Here is a 16,921-nt window from a genome sequence, read left to right as displayed (position 1 = left end):
ATTGATTCAGGATGCTCCAATCACATGACTGGCGATCAGAACAAACTACAAGACGTGAAGGAGTACAAAGGGAGTCGCATGGTACTTACAGCCAACAATGCACGACTTCCAATTGCTCAGATTGGAAAAACAACGATCATGCCTGGTAATAAATCTGACATGGTGTCACTACATAATGTGTATCACGTGCCAGGTATGAAGAAGAACTTGTTGTCAGTATCGCAACTAACATCGTCAGGCAACTACGTCTTGTTTGGCCCACAAGATGTGAAGGTCTATCGAGATCTTAAAATATCAGAAACGCCAACAATGGAAGGACGAAGAGTGGAGTCCGTTTATGTGCGCTCCGCAGAGTCTGCCTATGTAGATAAGACTCGTAAGAATGAGACAGCAGATATATGGCATGCACGGCTGGGACATGTTGGTTATCACAAGTTGAAGGTAATAATGGAGAAATCCATGCTCAATGGCTTACCTCAACTTGAAGTTAAAACAGATGTTGTTTGTGCTGGATGTCAGTATGCTAAAGCTCATCAATTACCATACAAGGAGTCAAATTTTAGAGCAAAGAAGCCACTAGAGTTAATTCACTCAGATGTGTTCGGTCCAGTCAAGCAGACATCAGTCAGCGGGATGCGGTACATGGTGACGTTCATTGATGATTATTCGAGATATGTGTGGGTTTTCTTCATGAAAGAAAAATCTGAAACATTCTCAAAGTTTCTAGAATTCAAGACAACGGTCGAAGGAGAAGTGAGAAAGAAGATTCGGTGTCTACGCTCAGACAATGGAGGAGAATACACCTCAGAAGAATTCAATCGCTATCTAAAAGAATGTGGTATACGTCATCAATTCACATGTGCCAACACACCTCAACAAAATGGTGTAGCTGAGAGAAAGAATCGACATCTTGCAGAAATTTGTCGAAGCATGCTACACGCGAAGAATGTCCCAGGAAGATTTTGGGCTGAAGCAATGCAAACTGCTGCCCATGTGATCAATAAACTTCCCCAACCAAGGTTAGGTTTCATCTCACCATTTGAGACACTATGGAACATGAAACCTACTGTTAGCTACTTCCGAGTATTTGGCTGCGTTTGCTACGTATTTGTGCCTAGTCATTTACGTAGCAAGTTTGACAAGAAAGCAGTCAGGTGTATATTTGTTGGATACGACAATCAAAGAAAAGGGTGGAGATGTTGTGATCCAACAAGTGGAAGATGCTACACTTCAAGAGATGTAGTGTTCGATGAAGCATCTTCATGGTGGTCCTCAGAGAAGAAAGTACTACCAGACTCGGAAAATATTGAAGAAGTTTTAAAACAAAAGATGGGGGAGAAAACTGCACATATTTGGTCAAGTGTTGATACACCTGAAGATCCGAGCGACACTGATGTCATTGAGCAAGAAGTAACTCAAACAAGTCATGCCGGTGAAAGGGAGCTGCCGCCTCCACAACTTCGAAGGACGGAAAGAATCCGAAAGCCTAATCCCAAGTATGCTAATGCGGCCATTTTAGAAGACGGTGTTAAAGAGCCGGAGACATATGAAGAAGCAGTTAAGAATAAAGCATGGCAGAAGGCAATGGAAGAAGAAGTTACAGCCTTAAAGCAGAATCAAACGTGGGAACTGGTACCAAGACCAAGAGATATAAAACCGATTTCCTGCAAGTGGGTTTATAAATTAAAACGATGCACAGATGGATCAATTGAAAGATACAAGGCTCGTTTGGTGGCTCGAGGGTTCTCACAACAATATGGACTGGACTATGATGAAACATTTAGTCCAGTGGCGAAGATAACTACTGTACGGGTGCTGCTAGCTCTTGCGGCTAGTAAAGACTGGAAATTATGGCAGATGGATGTGAAGAATGCTTTCTTGCATGGAGAATTAGATCGGGAGATCTACATGAACCAACCAAAGGGATTTGAGGATGCAGTTAATCCCACTCATGTGTGCAAGCTGAGAAAAGCTCTTTACGGATTAAAGCAGGCACCAAGAGCCTGGTATGGTAAGATTGCTGAATTTCTTACCCAAAGTGGTTATTCAGTTGCATATGCAGACTCAAGCCTGTTCGTCAAAGAAAAAGAAGGGAAGTTGGCAATTGTGTTGGTTTATGTGGATGACTTGATCATCACCGGGGATGACGAAAGAGAAATCCATCAAACAAGAGAAAATCTATCGATGCGATTCCAAATGAAAGAGTTGGGGGAGCTTAAACACTTCTTGGGGTTAGAAGTTGATCGTACAAAGGAAGGGTTGTTCCTCTGCCAACAAAAGTATACAAGAGATATACTTCAAAAGTTTGGCATGTTGGAGTGTAAGCCAATATCAACATCAATAGAGCAAAATTCCAAGATATGTGCTCATGAAGGAAAAGAGTTGGATGATGGAACAATGTATCGACAACTAGTAGGTAGTCTTATCTACCTAACTTTATCTCGGCCTGACATTGCTTATGCAGTTGGAGTTATGAGTCGATACATGCAAAGTCCGAAGAAACCTCATTTGGATGCTGCCCGACGGATCTTGAGATATGTCAAAGGTACAATTGACTATGGTCTCTTGTATAAAAGAGGAGAAGACTGCAAGTTGGTTGGATATTGTGATGCTGACTATGCAGGAGACCATGATACCCGAAGATCAACCACTGGGTATGTGTTCAAGCTTGGGTCGGGACCAATATCATGGTGTAGTAAAAGACAACCAACAGTATCATTGTCAACCACGGAAGCGGAGTACAAAGCAGCGGCCGTAGCAGCTCAAGAAAGTACATGGTTGGTACTCCTAATGGAGGACTTACATCAAAAAGTTAACTATGCAGTACCACTTCACTGTGACAACCAATCTGCAATTCGGCTGGCAGAAAATCCAGTATTTCATGCTAGAACAAAGCATGTGGAAGTGCATTATCACTTTATCAGAGAAAAAGTCTTGATGGAAGAAATTGAGATGCGGCAGATCAAGACCGATGACCAAATAGCAGACTTGTTCACCAAAGGGCTGAGTACTGGAAAATGTGAAGGTTTTCGCTGTCAGCTTAACATGGTACGAAGAATGAGGGCTAGTGTTGAGGGGGAGTGTTAAAGATCATCACTAGCCCAATAAAACAAATATTATTTAGAAGACTTTAGCTTGTTCTAGAATGCTCTAGAAGATTCTAGAACATTATGGAAGACTATGGAAGACTCTGGAATATACCGGAAGAGTCTAGAATACTCTAGAACGACATGGAAGACCCTGGAAGGATATGGATCATTCTAGAAGACACTGGAGCAACCTAGACCTCTCCAGAACATGGTAGAACGTTCTAGAAACATATGGAAGCATGTAGAGTATGTTAGATAGTTCTAGAGTTATCTAGTATGTAGTAAATGTATGCTAGTATCTAGAACCTTCCTAAGAGGCCTATAAATAGGTATGGAGCTCATTTGCTCCAAACCATCCAAGAAAGCCTCAAAGAAAGCAAAGTGTGTAGTAGTCTCACAAAGTGTAAGTTCTCCTTAAGTGTCTTAATAAAAGTCTTGTTGTTTCCCATATAAAAGAGTCGTGTTCAACATCAGGTGTTCCTTATGGCAGCCTCTTAAGACATACGAGCAGCCTCATATTCCCCTTTGTTGTCTTCAATCATTATATTTTTACAAATTAGCACCATGGATTTTCAGATCTACAGTGCATTAGGGATCTTCTTCTTCACATTGTATCTCATACCACCTGCATCCATCAGTACAATTGAGATACCTCAACAACACACCTAATCAAGCTCTACCCGGATCAATTGAAACTCGTGCTTCTGGAATCGCACTACACTGAGCTCGTTGAGAAAGCCCTTCTTCTACAGACCCTTAAGGAAGGAGTTTTTTTGTCATAACATCACCAATTTGAAGCAGCTTTGGAGAGACATTTAGATCCTAAGTTCAAATGGTTCTTACTTGAACCTGGGAATCTCAAATCTCTGCATAATATGTTGCTCTTTCATATCATACCATCTCAGTTCGGGTCGAAGGGGTGGCCGAAGGAGGATTTGGCATCAGTAACGTATGAAAAACTGTGTGTTGAGGAAGCTGAGAATCATTTGCTGTTAATCCGAGAAAACTCCAGTGAGAAAATACTCGTTGGTTCAGCTAAAGTAATCTGTCTCCATGAAGTAGTCAGACCAGATGGATTAATTCACGGGATTAAGAGATTGTTAGTCCCCATATTAGTACAAGAAGAGTTTAACCAGAGAAGAAGCTTGAGTTCAATTTCAGTTGTTTTACCCGAAGGAGATCCGATGGTGGATCCGAGAACCCATGGAAGCAAATAATTTACAACCATTTGATCCTGTAGTATCAAACGGAAGAGAGTATAAGTTTCAATCTGAAACATTGTGGCTGCCACATAAGGTGGAGGCGGAGGAAGGTGATGGATCGGTGAGGAAGGCGACAATCGTGAGGAAGACGACGACCATAGTACAATTTAGTTTTAAGGTTCAATTGATATATCATCGTGAGTTCGTGAGGCAGAATTTTGTTTTTGGAAAAGGAATTAAATAAATTAAACCAATGATTTGTAAAGGAAGGACAATATTGTCCATTTGGTTGTTGTTTTTAGTTTTAATGATTTTAAAATGGTAAAAAAGATTGTAAATCAATAAAAATTATAAAAAAAATAGATTTGGATATATATGATATTAAAAACATTAAGAAGGGTAAATATGATATTTAGAGTTTAGGTCGGACAAATACGATATTTACCTGTTTAGCAAGGGCATATACGAAATTCGCCTTATTTATTAAACTAATGTCTATAAATAGCCTCTTCAGTGACAACCTGTGAACCAAAAGACTAGCCACAAGAATAGGTCCTATTTGACTACTTCTACTAAATTATTGACTACTTCTACCAAATATCACGTGGTGCAATATGACACAGCACATACCACCAATTAAATAAACTACTAAATAAACCTAATAAAAAAATGCATTTGATCTTCAAGTTCCTGCCATGTAGAATCCATTAAGGCCCTTGAAGCAAAACTTATTCAATTTAAATCCGAAAACTAAACAAGTCTAAAATAAACCTGAGTAATCCCAACAATCACCCCCTTAATCAGGTATATCATTCGATTACAACAATGCCGACTCATCATCCTCGTACCGGTTCAAGTTGAGTTCTTCCTTTTTCTCCCACATTGGACACTCTGATATGTAATGCCCAATATCATTGCACTTGTAACACTTCATGTGGCTCTTGTGCCGTTGTACTCGACCATCTCCTCGACCTTTCCCGGACCCCCGACCTCCACCTCGGCCACGCCTATAGTCTTCCCGATTCGAGTTTCCACAACCACAATGCTCACACCTATGCTCTTTTTCTTTTGTTTTTTCATCAGAATTTGCAAGCAAAAGCTGATTTTGCTCGGGTTGGATCTCCTCAACTTTGATCCTTTCTTCATAAGCTTTAAGTCGTCCCACAACATCATCATAACTGATGGTCTTCAAGTCTACAACCTGTTCTATATAGAAGCTACCATATGAATGAAACGTTTTGGCAACCCATTAAGAAATTTCTTAACCAATTTTGTTTCTTCCATAACCGACCCAAGTGAGGCGGCTCGAGAAGCATACTCGGACAGCTTATTAGCAAAGTTGTTTATCACCTCTTGGTCCTTCATTCTTAGATTTTCAAACTCTCCCATTAGAGTTTGAATTCTCGCCTCCCGGATTCGATCCGCACCCGAATGACAGGTTTTGAGAACATCCCACATCTCCTTTGCGGTTCCGAGATTCCCTATTAACAATGTTTGCTCCTCCGGTATGGCTTGAAACAAAAGTGCAATTGCTATGTTGTTCTTCTTGGCATCCCCATTAACTCCCGGATCAATTGCCTCCCACTCCCCATGAACATTGAAGATAGCCCGCACCCTCATAGCCCATATTATGTAATTTGTTGATGATAATACCGGACATTGAAGAGTCATGGTGTTGCTCTCCTTGACAACAGCCGCTGCTTGATCCTTTGGTGAAGCCATTCTTGCGATCATCTGCACTACCAAAGTTTGATAATCAACTAAAAAACACTGCTTGAAAGTGCTACCTGCAAACACCTTTTGTTGCCTTTCACCCATTGTTTTTTAAACCTTTGATTAACACTTTCTGTTGCTCTTGATCCTCCTGCTTTGTTCTTTGATCAATCTGGGTTAAGAAGCTCGCTGATTTTGGCTAGAATCACGACTCGTCTCCACTACCCTCTTGATTCCTAGAATAGAAAAACCTACTGATATGAAATCAGCCCCTCTTCAATCGATCTCTGCTCTGATACCAAATGTCGGATCAGGTCCTTTAGAAACACACACACAACACTCACTACTCCGTATTATGTATGTGAGACTAACATTGCAAGCAAAATGGAAAAGCTTCAATAAAATAAACAATTACAGAGAGTATACGAAGTGAGATACACAGAAAAGCTACATTTATTTATTAAACTAATGGCTATAAATAGCCTCTTCAGTGACAACCTGTGAACTAAAAGACTAGCCACAAGAATAGGTCCTATTTGACTACTTCTACTAAATAATTGACTACTTCTACCAAATATCACATGGTGCAATATGACACAGCACATACCACCAATTAAATAAACTACTAAATAAACCTAATAAAAAAATGCATTTGATCTTCAAGTTCCTGCCGTGCAGAATCCATTAAGGCCCTTGAAGCAAAGCTTATTCAATTTAAATCCAAAAACTAAACAAGTCTAAAATAAACCTGATTAATCCCAACAGTTGTTGTAAGGCAATATTGCTGTAAGAGGTCGTTAATGTTGGAAACAGTTATGACTTCACAACTGCAAATAACCTCTTAAAACCATAATTTTCGTCATCCTTATCAATTTTCTTGATTTTTTTGGGATATATATATATATATATATATATGTATATATATATATATATGTGTGTATATATATATATATACATTTATATATATATATATATATATATATATATATATTATGTGTGGGATTAGTGTCTAAGGCTGTAACTATATTTGGTAAGTACTTGACCTGGTTGTGCATGGTCCTTTTGGGTTGCCTTCACCATAGCAACTTGACAGGATGATTTATTAAGAGAAGAGATATTATTGTTTATATATTATGAGAATAATATATTAAAGGAATAATATTGTCATTTGATTAATATAAGTCATATATTAATTAAGAATTAATTTGGTGACTTAAAGAGGTTAATTGAATAAAGGGGCATAAACTGTCAAATGTGTGATAGTTGTGTTTTGGGCTATGTATCCTTATAGATAATGGGGTGGACGAAATTTAGGGTTTGGGAACCTTAAATTCGTCCAAGCCTAGTATTTAGGAGGATCTTGGATTGCTTAGGGCCTAAGTTATTCAATTAGGGTTAAAGGTGAAACCCTAGTATCCCATAGTATAAATAGACCCCTAGGGTGAGGGAAATCGGTACTCATGCAAGGCAAGAAACCCTAGGGCCGATTTCTCACCCTCCTCCCTCTCTCTCAAATCATCTTCTTGCTAGTTGGTGTTTGTAAGCCATTAGAGGAGTGACAATTGTGACTCTAAGCTCCAAGAAGAAGAAGTATCAAGCAAGTAATCCAAGATATTGTTCTAGATCCAATTTCATATGATTAGAATCACTTGTTTACATTAGATCTAGTATTGTAAGTCTTGGATTCAATGCATGTTCAATTAGAGAAACCTAGATCCAAGCAATTAGGGTTTCATGTGCACATAGGAAAGTTCTTGTTGCTCAAACCCATCATTATGTACTCCATACTTCGACATTTACGAATATGAGAACAACTCAAAAGTATGATTCTAATGAACGCTTTATTTCTTGTGGCTAAGAAACAAAGGATTTTGTTATTAGATTATCTTGAAAAAATATTTGTGGATCTCAAACATAGGCAGCAAATAGTTTTCAAGCAATGTGATATCACAATAACTATCCAAGAAAATTCCTTCTTTTAATCTAAAACACATTTTTTGAGAACTTACCCACCACCAACATCTTCGACCAATAAAAATGCCCCTGAGGTAATCCTAGTGTCATATTGATTTCAATATGCCCGATAAAACCTCAATCATGTATTTTGCTAATAACTAATTCCCAAAGAATTTGTTCCCTTTTCTCTTTGTTTAAGAGCATTAATTTGGAGTGTGAAGATCTGTTCACAAGCAATGCTTCACCAACAATACTTTCGGTGTAAACCGATTCAGGCTCATATTCCGAATCTTCTAGCACTAAAGAAGATTTAATATCCTTAGTTTCATATAACTCGATGACTTGGCTATTTGGGCACTTAGATTGGTCATATCCTTATCCCTTTCACTTGAAAAATTTTAGTTTGCCATATTTGTTGCAACCTTTTCATCTTTGGCTTTTGAAATAGAAGTGGGTTGTTTTGTCTCAATGGAAGATGTTGGTTTCACAAATGAGCTACTAGAACATTCCTTAATCGACGTATATCTCCTCGTCAAGGTTGCTACTTATCAAGACCAAAAATAAACCGAGCCATGGTGTGTTCATAGATTCAGAATTTGAGGAAAACAAAAGTGGGGAGAAGGGAATGTGGGAAGCACTAACCAATTCTATATTGGGCTAAAAACCCAATCCCACACTGGTAAAATAAGATGACGCTAGCATATATAGCAATAGGTAATCCCTTCTATCACCAACTGGTTTTAGAAAATGGAACCTCATTGTCCTTCTATGTTGAGCATGGTTGGACTAGTACGTAGCGATCCTAAAAAGTGGCATCAGAGTTACGGTCAAAGCCCGGATGACGTGGGTGGCATAATCCCCAGTAATTCACAGTCCAACGAAGTTGATCTTGAAGCCTTGTATCGAAAGTCTTGCAGATGGAGCAAGTCATGTGAGCGTGTACCGAGAGTATCAGCAGCATGAACCGAGAGTATCAGCAATATGAAAAAGGATTGGATCTGATGAACAGTCGTTGAGGGGAGGCCGAGGGCAGAACTTGGGTTTGTGGGGGTGCAAACCCATTCCCACATAGGTAAAATAAGAAACTAGACGCTAGCATATAAGGCAATGAGGAATCCCTTTTTATCACCAATTGGTTTTAGAAAATGGAACCTAATTGTTTTTCTATGTTCAACATGGTTGGGCTAGTAGTGATCCTAACATTCTATACAAGCAAAGTCACCAAAAATGACATAAAGATCATTTGGTAGTCTCCCACCTAAAATTAGAATTAACAACACATTGGGATAAGGATATTGACTAACGTTCTAAATTAGAAAGAGGTCCGCCTTACATGTTCTCCATCTTTCTATAGGGAAGGAAATACTTGAGCAAGATAAACTAGGTAAAAGAAACAACTAACTAGGAGACTAAAAAAACTTAGAAACCAAAAATACTATACTCTTTTGACTTCTCTAAACATTAAATTCCTATGAACCACAATTTAATAGCATTGAACATGGAAACCATATAGACTAGACTCTATAACATTCCTAAAGATTAAACTCCCATGGACCGAGAGTTAAATAGAATTGGACATGGATTTTGATTTTCCTATCATACAAATGAACCTCATAGGGAAGTAAAAGAAAATTCCCATCAACACACAAAGCCTCTAAGGCCTTATCCACCTTGTTAATGAATCTCCGTGCATCAAAAGTCCATTTTACGATTAATACATGCACTATATCTTGATTTTGATGGTGGGCTTGGCTTTTAAGAGGCTTATAGCTAATAAATGCAAAGAAGCTTACAAACAGAAAATTAAGATGCAAATGAATTTTGTGAAATATAGACTACAACCCATATGGTCTCAACACTCGATCAAGAGTTCATTGAATGTTCTACTTTTACAAAGATCGTCATATAGATTGTGAGAATCAAGTGATTTACCTTTCAAGATTCCCCACCTCACATGAACTAGTACTAACATGACAAAGTTTTGGTACCTAGACATATGTATGCAGATAAAATCAGAGTTGCAATTACAATCTGAAATCACTGTCATATGGACAAATGATCTTCTCTTCTAATGTTGATGATCACAAGTATAACAAAGATGATACACAATTTTATATAAAATTATAGTAATCCAGCATAATTAATGCAATAGGACACGATAAATGAAAACCAAAAAAGAAAACATAATAGAACCCACCTTGCGACTCTCGGTGATGCTTATTTCCTGCTGCCTTTTGTCCTGTTTCTTGAGTACATGAGGAGATACAAGGCTTGGTATGTAATACTTTAAATCTTTCAATTGCTGCACAACTTTACTGTTAATCGTGCGGTTAGGCCCCACAAGCTCCCATGACTGCTTCACATTGTACTCATTCATCACCTGCACTTTGAGGGGAAACATTTGACCATGAAATACACACATAGTCCCCAAAAACCTTGCCCGTTGACAAGTTTGTGGGATTTCCTCAAATTTAGCATCAGACAAATCAAAGGAAAGAATTACATGTTTCTTATTATTAGCTGTACCATGAGAAACAACCCAATGAAGTGCCCCACTGTAAAGGACACCAACCCTAGTGATAAAAGTGTAGTTGACTTCTCCTATAACTTCCCAGATGTTGGACTCTAAACTAAACTTTAGGAAACAGGTAAGATTATTGCCTTTTCTAAACCCTAATACCACCTTGTAATCATCATTGGATGAATCGTAACCAAAACCATAAATCAAAGGTCCGGCCTGATCAAGGATTTCGGGCTTTTTCAGTTTATTCACCTCTCTGGTTTCAGGATTGATAACTGAAAATTCAGTACGAGAGGGAGAAACACATATTAAACCATTGGAAGAACCAAGTAGTTGACGCGTGCGACGGACAAAATAGAGGTTATCAGCATCAAATAAATGCTCCCAATTACACTGTGGTGTAGCAGACATAGCAATTCTTCTGTTTCCCATTTTTTCATATTCACGATCACGGCGATAACTGTTTTCGAGATGGGCTTTGATGAAATCAGGATCAGAGATCACATCTTTCCATGACTTTGAAACGCTCCTGTAACGGATCAGATCGCTCACCTCTGATCTTATCAGTATTTGTTCAATCATTTCATCCGGCAGCTGTGCCATTGAAACCCTAGAATCGGAAACCACGTTTCGAGAGGGTGGGGTGCAGGCATTGTTTTATACTACATTTATTACTAGACAATCATAAAATCACAAATTAAGTTACCCGAAATTTTACTGAAATGATTAGAGAAATTACCCTTAGCGATGTGCCTTATTCAAAACTTACCACATATGATTGTGGGTATAATAAATTTCAAGATATTAACATACTCATCATCTCGATTCACAATGGGAGTGGGTGGAGCTGCTGGAATCTAAGATAACTATTAAGACATGATCAAATGCAGGTGACCCAAAAAGGAAGAGGGAGAGGAAGGAAGCAAAGTATCTGTTATTATTTTCTTTTTTGCTTACTTCATAGGAAGTTAGTTCTTATCTAAATAAACAAACTGTTTTCATTAGAGCAGTTTGAAACAATTTCATATCTAGCTTGTTTCTGTGGTTTCTTCTGCGATGAACCCAGAAACAGGCATTCTACCTGCTGCTGCTTGATCTATAATATAATATAATATAAATTACATTCAATTTTGTGAAATTCCATTAGAAACTATTCTACTCAAAGTTAATCAAACCGCAAAATAACAAAACTTCAAACACAACCCTGTGAAATCAATTCTATGATCAAAACAAACCTAATCCATATTTACAATTAAGCATATAAATACTCCAAAGAATTTTAAAAAATATGCATTCATTACACACAATTTTGCACAATAACTAAGTCAATCCAGCACTGATACAAAATTCAGCTACGATTTGAAGTTCATACGCAAATTTCCAACGATTAATAATGCTTTTTACTAAATAACGAGAGAAAAGTATCCAACTAGAATTTGAGAGGAAGGAAGGGATCTTGCTGGTGACCAGAGTGAGAGATGAGAGGATGATGCATGCGTTAGCGGATTCAGTTCCGATTGATAGCTGTTTAAAAAATTGAGCTTAATAAAGGCTTCCAAATCGTTTATAAAGCATAAACCTTGCAAAAGGGAATTTACAAGATATAAAATCTACCAAGGCCAATTCGTACAATTAATAATATAGAAACAATTAGGAATGTTTTTAGTAAATCTAGTTGAAACAGTAGATATGTAGATATTTATATAAAAAAATGTAATAATAATATAGAAGCCATTTTCTCACCGAATTTTTGAAGCTAATATCAACCTAAGGGCTGTTTGTTTAGTGTTTATCGTTCTAACTGTCAGATCGTTTATTTTGTTAAAATTTCACATTTTACTTGGTCAACAGACACGTTCTTAACCAATAACCTAAAAAAATATTGCTGACGGAGTAAGTTGGAAAATAATGTCCTTTGTGCCCTGATCACAAATCACGCGTCATCCACAAGTCACGCCTCATCTGATTAGATGCTCTCCTTTGTTGCTTGTTGACGTATCTCACCCATAGTAACGTCAGAAGATAACGGGGCATCAACTTAGGAACGGCCCATCAAAAACTCACTACTTGACAAGAGCTGGTTGCAAACTATCGTCCATAAGACCCCGTGTTCTGGCGTCAGCGATCTGACCTCGGGATTGGCCCCCTCTTAGGAGAGAAACTCTCGCTCCAGATAAGACAATGGAGTACCAGTCGCCCCATGACGACAGGTGTAGCCCTAGGTGATTTGCCAACTGGTAGTTTCGCACCAATAGCAACTAGCCACCCGCGGAGCACAAACTACCAATCAAAGGCCGTCTCGTCCTCCCAGAAAAGGTAGAAGATACTGTCGGGGATCTGTTGATGAGTTTTAGTATACTACAAGATCCTATGGTGCACATACAACCCTAAATACCTTGGATCTATGTTTTCACTAATTATATTTGCAAATGGTTTCCAAGGCATTAAACCTCTAACTAGCATGCAATTGACATAAGCAATACAAGATACTAGTTAGGATAACATACCTCTTTGTTGTAGCTTGATTCAATGGAGCTTAAGAGCCTAGTGCCCCAAGTGTGACACCTCAAATGGTTCACACAACACCACCAACAACTTGGAATAACTTGAGAGAAAAGTTCTTATGCTCAAAATCGGCTAGCCCTCTCATATGAATCCTTAGGGTCGATTTCTTGAGCTATAGGGTCTTTATATATTGTGGCTATTAGGGTTACACCATGTAACTCATGACTTTCCATATTCTTCATGCTCCATGGGTTAAAACCTCCATGGAGTATTCATGGGTTACTCCATGTGTTTAGCCCAACAAGAAGAACCATGGATCATAAGCCCACATATATAAGAATGAATGATTTACACAATCAATCCTGATATATTTAATTAGTGTCTTTTGGTCACAAAATTAACTCCAAATTAGTTCCTGATCCATACTAATTAAATAATATGATTTCATATTAATATATTAGAACTTATAATATACTAATAAATGATAAATATCATTTTTTTCTCAAAAAGGTCTATCCAAATTGTTCCGATGCCATGCAACCCAAATGAACAATGCCAAATCGGGTCAAGTACATACCAATTATAGTTATGGACTTAGACACTAGTCCAACATCTGTTCCTCTAACCACATGTATAAAAATGTCGCTTGTACCCCAAGAGAAGGGATTGACTCGAAAAATCTCAGTCTCATACTCTCCATACAATACCTTTTTCTCAAAGGAATCCATTGACTTGACCATCAGAGCTTCGTTCTGGGATCATCTCCCGGACCACGACTCGTGATCTTGTTTTCTTTGTTGTTATTCTCAGGCTTGTCTTTATCACCCCTCAAGGAGACGGAGTTAAGTCGGATACATATCACAAAAATTGGCGCCATCTGTGGGACTCGAACCCACGATCATGGAGGAAACTGAATCGCTCTTGCAGCTTGGAAAACTTTTTGGAAGACGGAGCGACACCTGTGTTCAGAGATGCCATTGTCAGGTAACAAAGGGGAAACGAAAACAAAGGAGAAAAACGCGGAAGGAACAGAAGGAAAGAAGCAATATCGTAGAAGAGAAGAAGCAAAGGATAAAAGGAAAGCAGATCGAATAAGGACGGTTTTAAATGTAGGTGGGAAACCCGAATAGTTACAACGATGGAACCGCCGACTCAGACGATTGCGTCACGTTAATAGGCAGTAGAAACCACCATCGATGAACATGTGTGTAGGCCTAAGGCTACAATGATATCGCTAGCCTGAGGAAACGTTGACGTCCACTATCCTAGGGGACTTGTTGATGTATCTCACCCAGAGTAGCGTCAAAGGATAACGGGTCTGTAACATCATGTTTCAAATATTTTCTATTTCGGGTTGGTGATCAAGGACCGGGTATTAGCAGGCTTAGGACCCTTGAATAATTGATATTTGGACTCTTTTGGCGGTGGATGATGTAATTTGGATGATTCGGGTTTTCGGTGTGTGTTTTGGAGAAATATGTTAGCTCGGGCTTTTATGGGAATTGGATGTATGTTTATTGTAAACCAAGGTATGAGTTAATTAAGCATAGAGCTTCTTGTTACCTTTTCATGGATATAAGGTGTTGGGTTTTGAGCATTCTAACACTCCTAAGTGTACATGCGACCCTAAATACCTTGGATTTATGTTTTCTCTATTATACATGCAAATATGAATATCCAAGGTATTATCCTAACTAGCATACCAAAATATTGATACATAGTAATGTAACAAGTTAGAATACATACCTCTTTGTTGTAATCTTGTCTTCATGAAGCTTGAGTGCCTAGTGCCCCAAGTATGACACCTCAAATGGTTCACACAACACCATAAACACTCTGAATAACCTTGAGAATAAGGATACTTTGGTTCTTTCTAGTGAAATCGGCCTTGCCCTTTTTTGTACACACTCTAGTGCAAATTTCACCAACCAAGGACATCTTTATATTGTGTGGTGATTAGGGTTAAACCCATGACCCTTCATTTCATATGATCCATGGGTTAAACACTCCATGGACTATCCATGAAAGCTTAGCCCAACCTAAATGAACTTGGCCCATCACACATATATATCTAAGAGTCCATATTTAATTAGTTCCTTTTTGATCACTTAATTAATTATAAATTAATTCTTGATCAATACTAATTAAATAATATGATTATATATAAATATATTAAAACTTATAATATATTAATATAAATCACTAGTATCCTTTTTCCTCATCTTGTCTATCCAGTTGTCCTGAAGCCATGCAACCCAAATGGACCATGCCGGGTCGGGTCAAGTCTTACCAATTATAGTTATGGACTTAGACATTGATCCAACAGTCTCCCACTTGCATAAGTCTAAAACTATTATTGATTATGACTTCAAACCCCGACTAGCAATCGTAGCTCTCAAAAGCTTTTGTCGAACTTTGACCTTGCCGATGAACTCTGACCTTTGTCAATGACTTGTCCATTAGATAAGGGATCATATATTCCTCCATTCTAGATATCATATGGACTGAGACATGGATTATAATCATTCTCTGTGTCCATTTGTTGTTTCCCGATTTCTGATTTATAATGACCGACTGATTGAACAAATCAAATCAGTCCTGGCTTGGACAAGCACTCACATGTATCATCATTAAATCATAGAGGGGCCCACATATATCGCTTTTATCCCAAAGGTAAAAGGAATGGATAAACTTTGACTTATATGGCTTGTTCTACTACTTGTTGAATCATACACAAAGGCACATTTTATAACATCGAGTTACCAATGCGGTTTCGTGCAATCAATGTACAACCAACTCATAGTAACAACTCATCTCTCTAAGTTTGAAGAATATAAGATATTATCGTCTCATGATCACTCGTGATAAAATCCATGAAGTGATTCAAATGAGCGCGGGTTGAATCCAATACTCATAACTTATGAGCACTCATGAGTGTTGTAGCACAACTTTGTCCACCAACTTGGACCTCTACAAGCCAACCCATGACAGTCTTGATTCATATCTACTTCCAACATATGACCGACTGTGGATGGTTTGAATAACTTAGTCATTCGGAAGAATAACATAGTTTATTCTGGAAGTCAAAACATGCAAAATGAAACACAAGAATAATTGAATCTAATATGGTATCAAAACCTATGAATATAAATAAAACACATTTTATTTATCACCATACTGATTACTCATTATTCATTGTTTCGGTTTTATCAAATTTATACTTGAATTAAAGACACTAGTTGTCCCATGCTCCAATCATGCACACAATGTTTTTTTTCTAAACAATAGCTTTGCCATACACCAAGTATGCACTCTATGTTTGTCTATGATCCTTGCTTTGTGAAATAAACCAATTGACCAAACTTTCAATGATTCTAATTTCACACTCCCAAATTCTTATGGCAAATGCAGGAATTCCAAATTCATGCCATTTTACCGAAATCTATTATATTCTAAACTTATATGCAATGATTCTCTTGTAATGATTATGAACAAAGTCATAAAGACTTGATAAAAAATATTACAGAGCATTCCAAAGGAGATCAACTCCTTGGAAACATCCTTTTTGCATTAAGTTTCCTAATCTTACACAGATTTATTGAACAACTTCCACCAATGGGACCATTTTCAGATTCCCCTTTTGACTATCACTTCTGAACAAGAGTTGCCTCTTTTCAGAATATGTCAATATGGTCCTTCCAACAATTAACACTATACTTCCAACTGTCCCTGAGCAACCAATCTTTGGTAAACCTTAGATTGTCCTCGACAATTGCTTAATCGTTTTAGTCGTATCCAGTTCTAGACCTTTTCCCTTCTTAATGCCCCAGGCATTTGGAAAATTTTAGAAAGGATGAATATAGCACATGTAATCGATCCTATATCCGAAGCATATAGGACACGATTCATGATGTCTCACATAAAGACTAAACCAG

General features: G+C 38.0%; 2 protein-coding genes across 2 annotated transcripts; both read right to left on the bottom strand.

The window, feature by feature from the left end:
* Positions 1-5,108: 5,108 nt before the first annotated feature.
* LOC145058671 (uncharacterized) lies at positions 5,109-6,109 on the bottom strand. The gene is made up of 2 exons (XM_079006577.1): positions 5,610-6,109; positions 5,109-5,508 (listed from the first exon to the last, which is right to left on the bottom strand). Exons 1-2 carry the CDS (start codon positions 6,107-6,109, stop codon positions 5,109-5,111), a joined length of 900 nt encoding a protein of 299 aa, XP_078862703.1.
* Positions 6,110-9,492: 3,383 nt separating this feature from the next.
* Positions 9,493-11,084, bottom strand: LOC145058664 (F-box protein CPR1-like). The gene is made up of 3 exons (XM_079006567.1): positions 10,158-11,084; positions 9,893-9,948; positions 9,493-9,730 (listed from the first exon to the last, which is right to left on the bottom strand). Exons 1-3 carry the CDS (start codon positions 11,082-11,084, stop codon positions 9,493-9,495), a joined length of 1,221 nt encoding a protein of 406 aa, XP_078862693.1.
* Between the last annotated feature and the right edge of the window lie 5,837 nt (positions 11,085-16,921).

Source organism: Lactuca serriola, chromosome 1 (assembly GCF_051521515.1).
Source record: "Lactuca serriola cultivar US96UC23 chromosome 1, Lser_US96UC23_V15, whole genome shotgun sequence".
Taxonomy (NCBI): Eukaryota; Viridiplantae; Streptophyta; class Magnoliopsida; order Asterales; family Asteraceae; genus Lactuca; species Lactuca serriola.
Note: the sequence above shows the minus strand (reverse complement) of the source record. Positions and strands in the feature narration are given on the sequence as shown.

What these genes read in the sequence shown, in the direction of transcription:
- LOC145058671 (XM_079006577.1), bottom strand. Translation starts at nt 6,109, where the DNA reads ATGGGTGAAAGGCAACAAAAGGTGTTTGCAGGTAGCACTTTCAAGCAG. An exon ending in TTTGCTAATAAGCTGTCCGA is followed by an intron (nt 5,509 to 5,609) that starts GTATGCTTCTCG and finishes TTCATATGGTAG; the next exon opens with CTTCTATATAGAACAGGTTG.
- LOC145058664 (XM_079006567.1), bottom strand. Translation starts at nt 11,084, where the DNA reads ATGGCACAGCTGCCGGATGAAATGATTGAACAAATACTGATAAGATCA. An exon ending in GCATCACCGAGAGTCGCAAG is followed by an intron (nt 9,949 to 10,157) that starts GTGGGTTCTATT and finishes ACATATGTCTAG; the next exon opens with GTACCAAAACTTTGTCATGT. An exon ending in GAGGTGGGGAATCTTGAAAG is followed by an intron (nt 9,731 to 9,892) that starts GTAAATCACTTG and finishes TGCATTTATTAG; the next exon opens with CTATAAGCCTCTTAAAAGCC.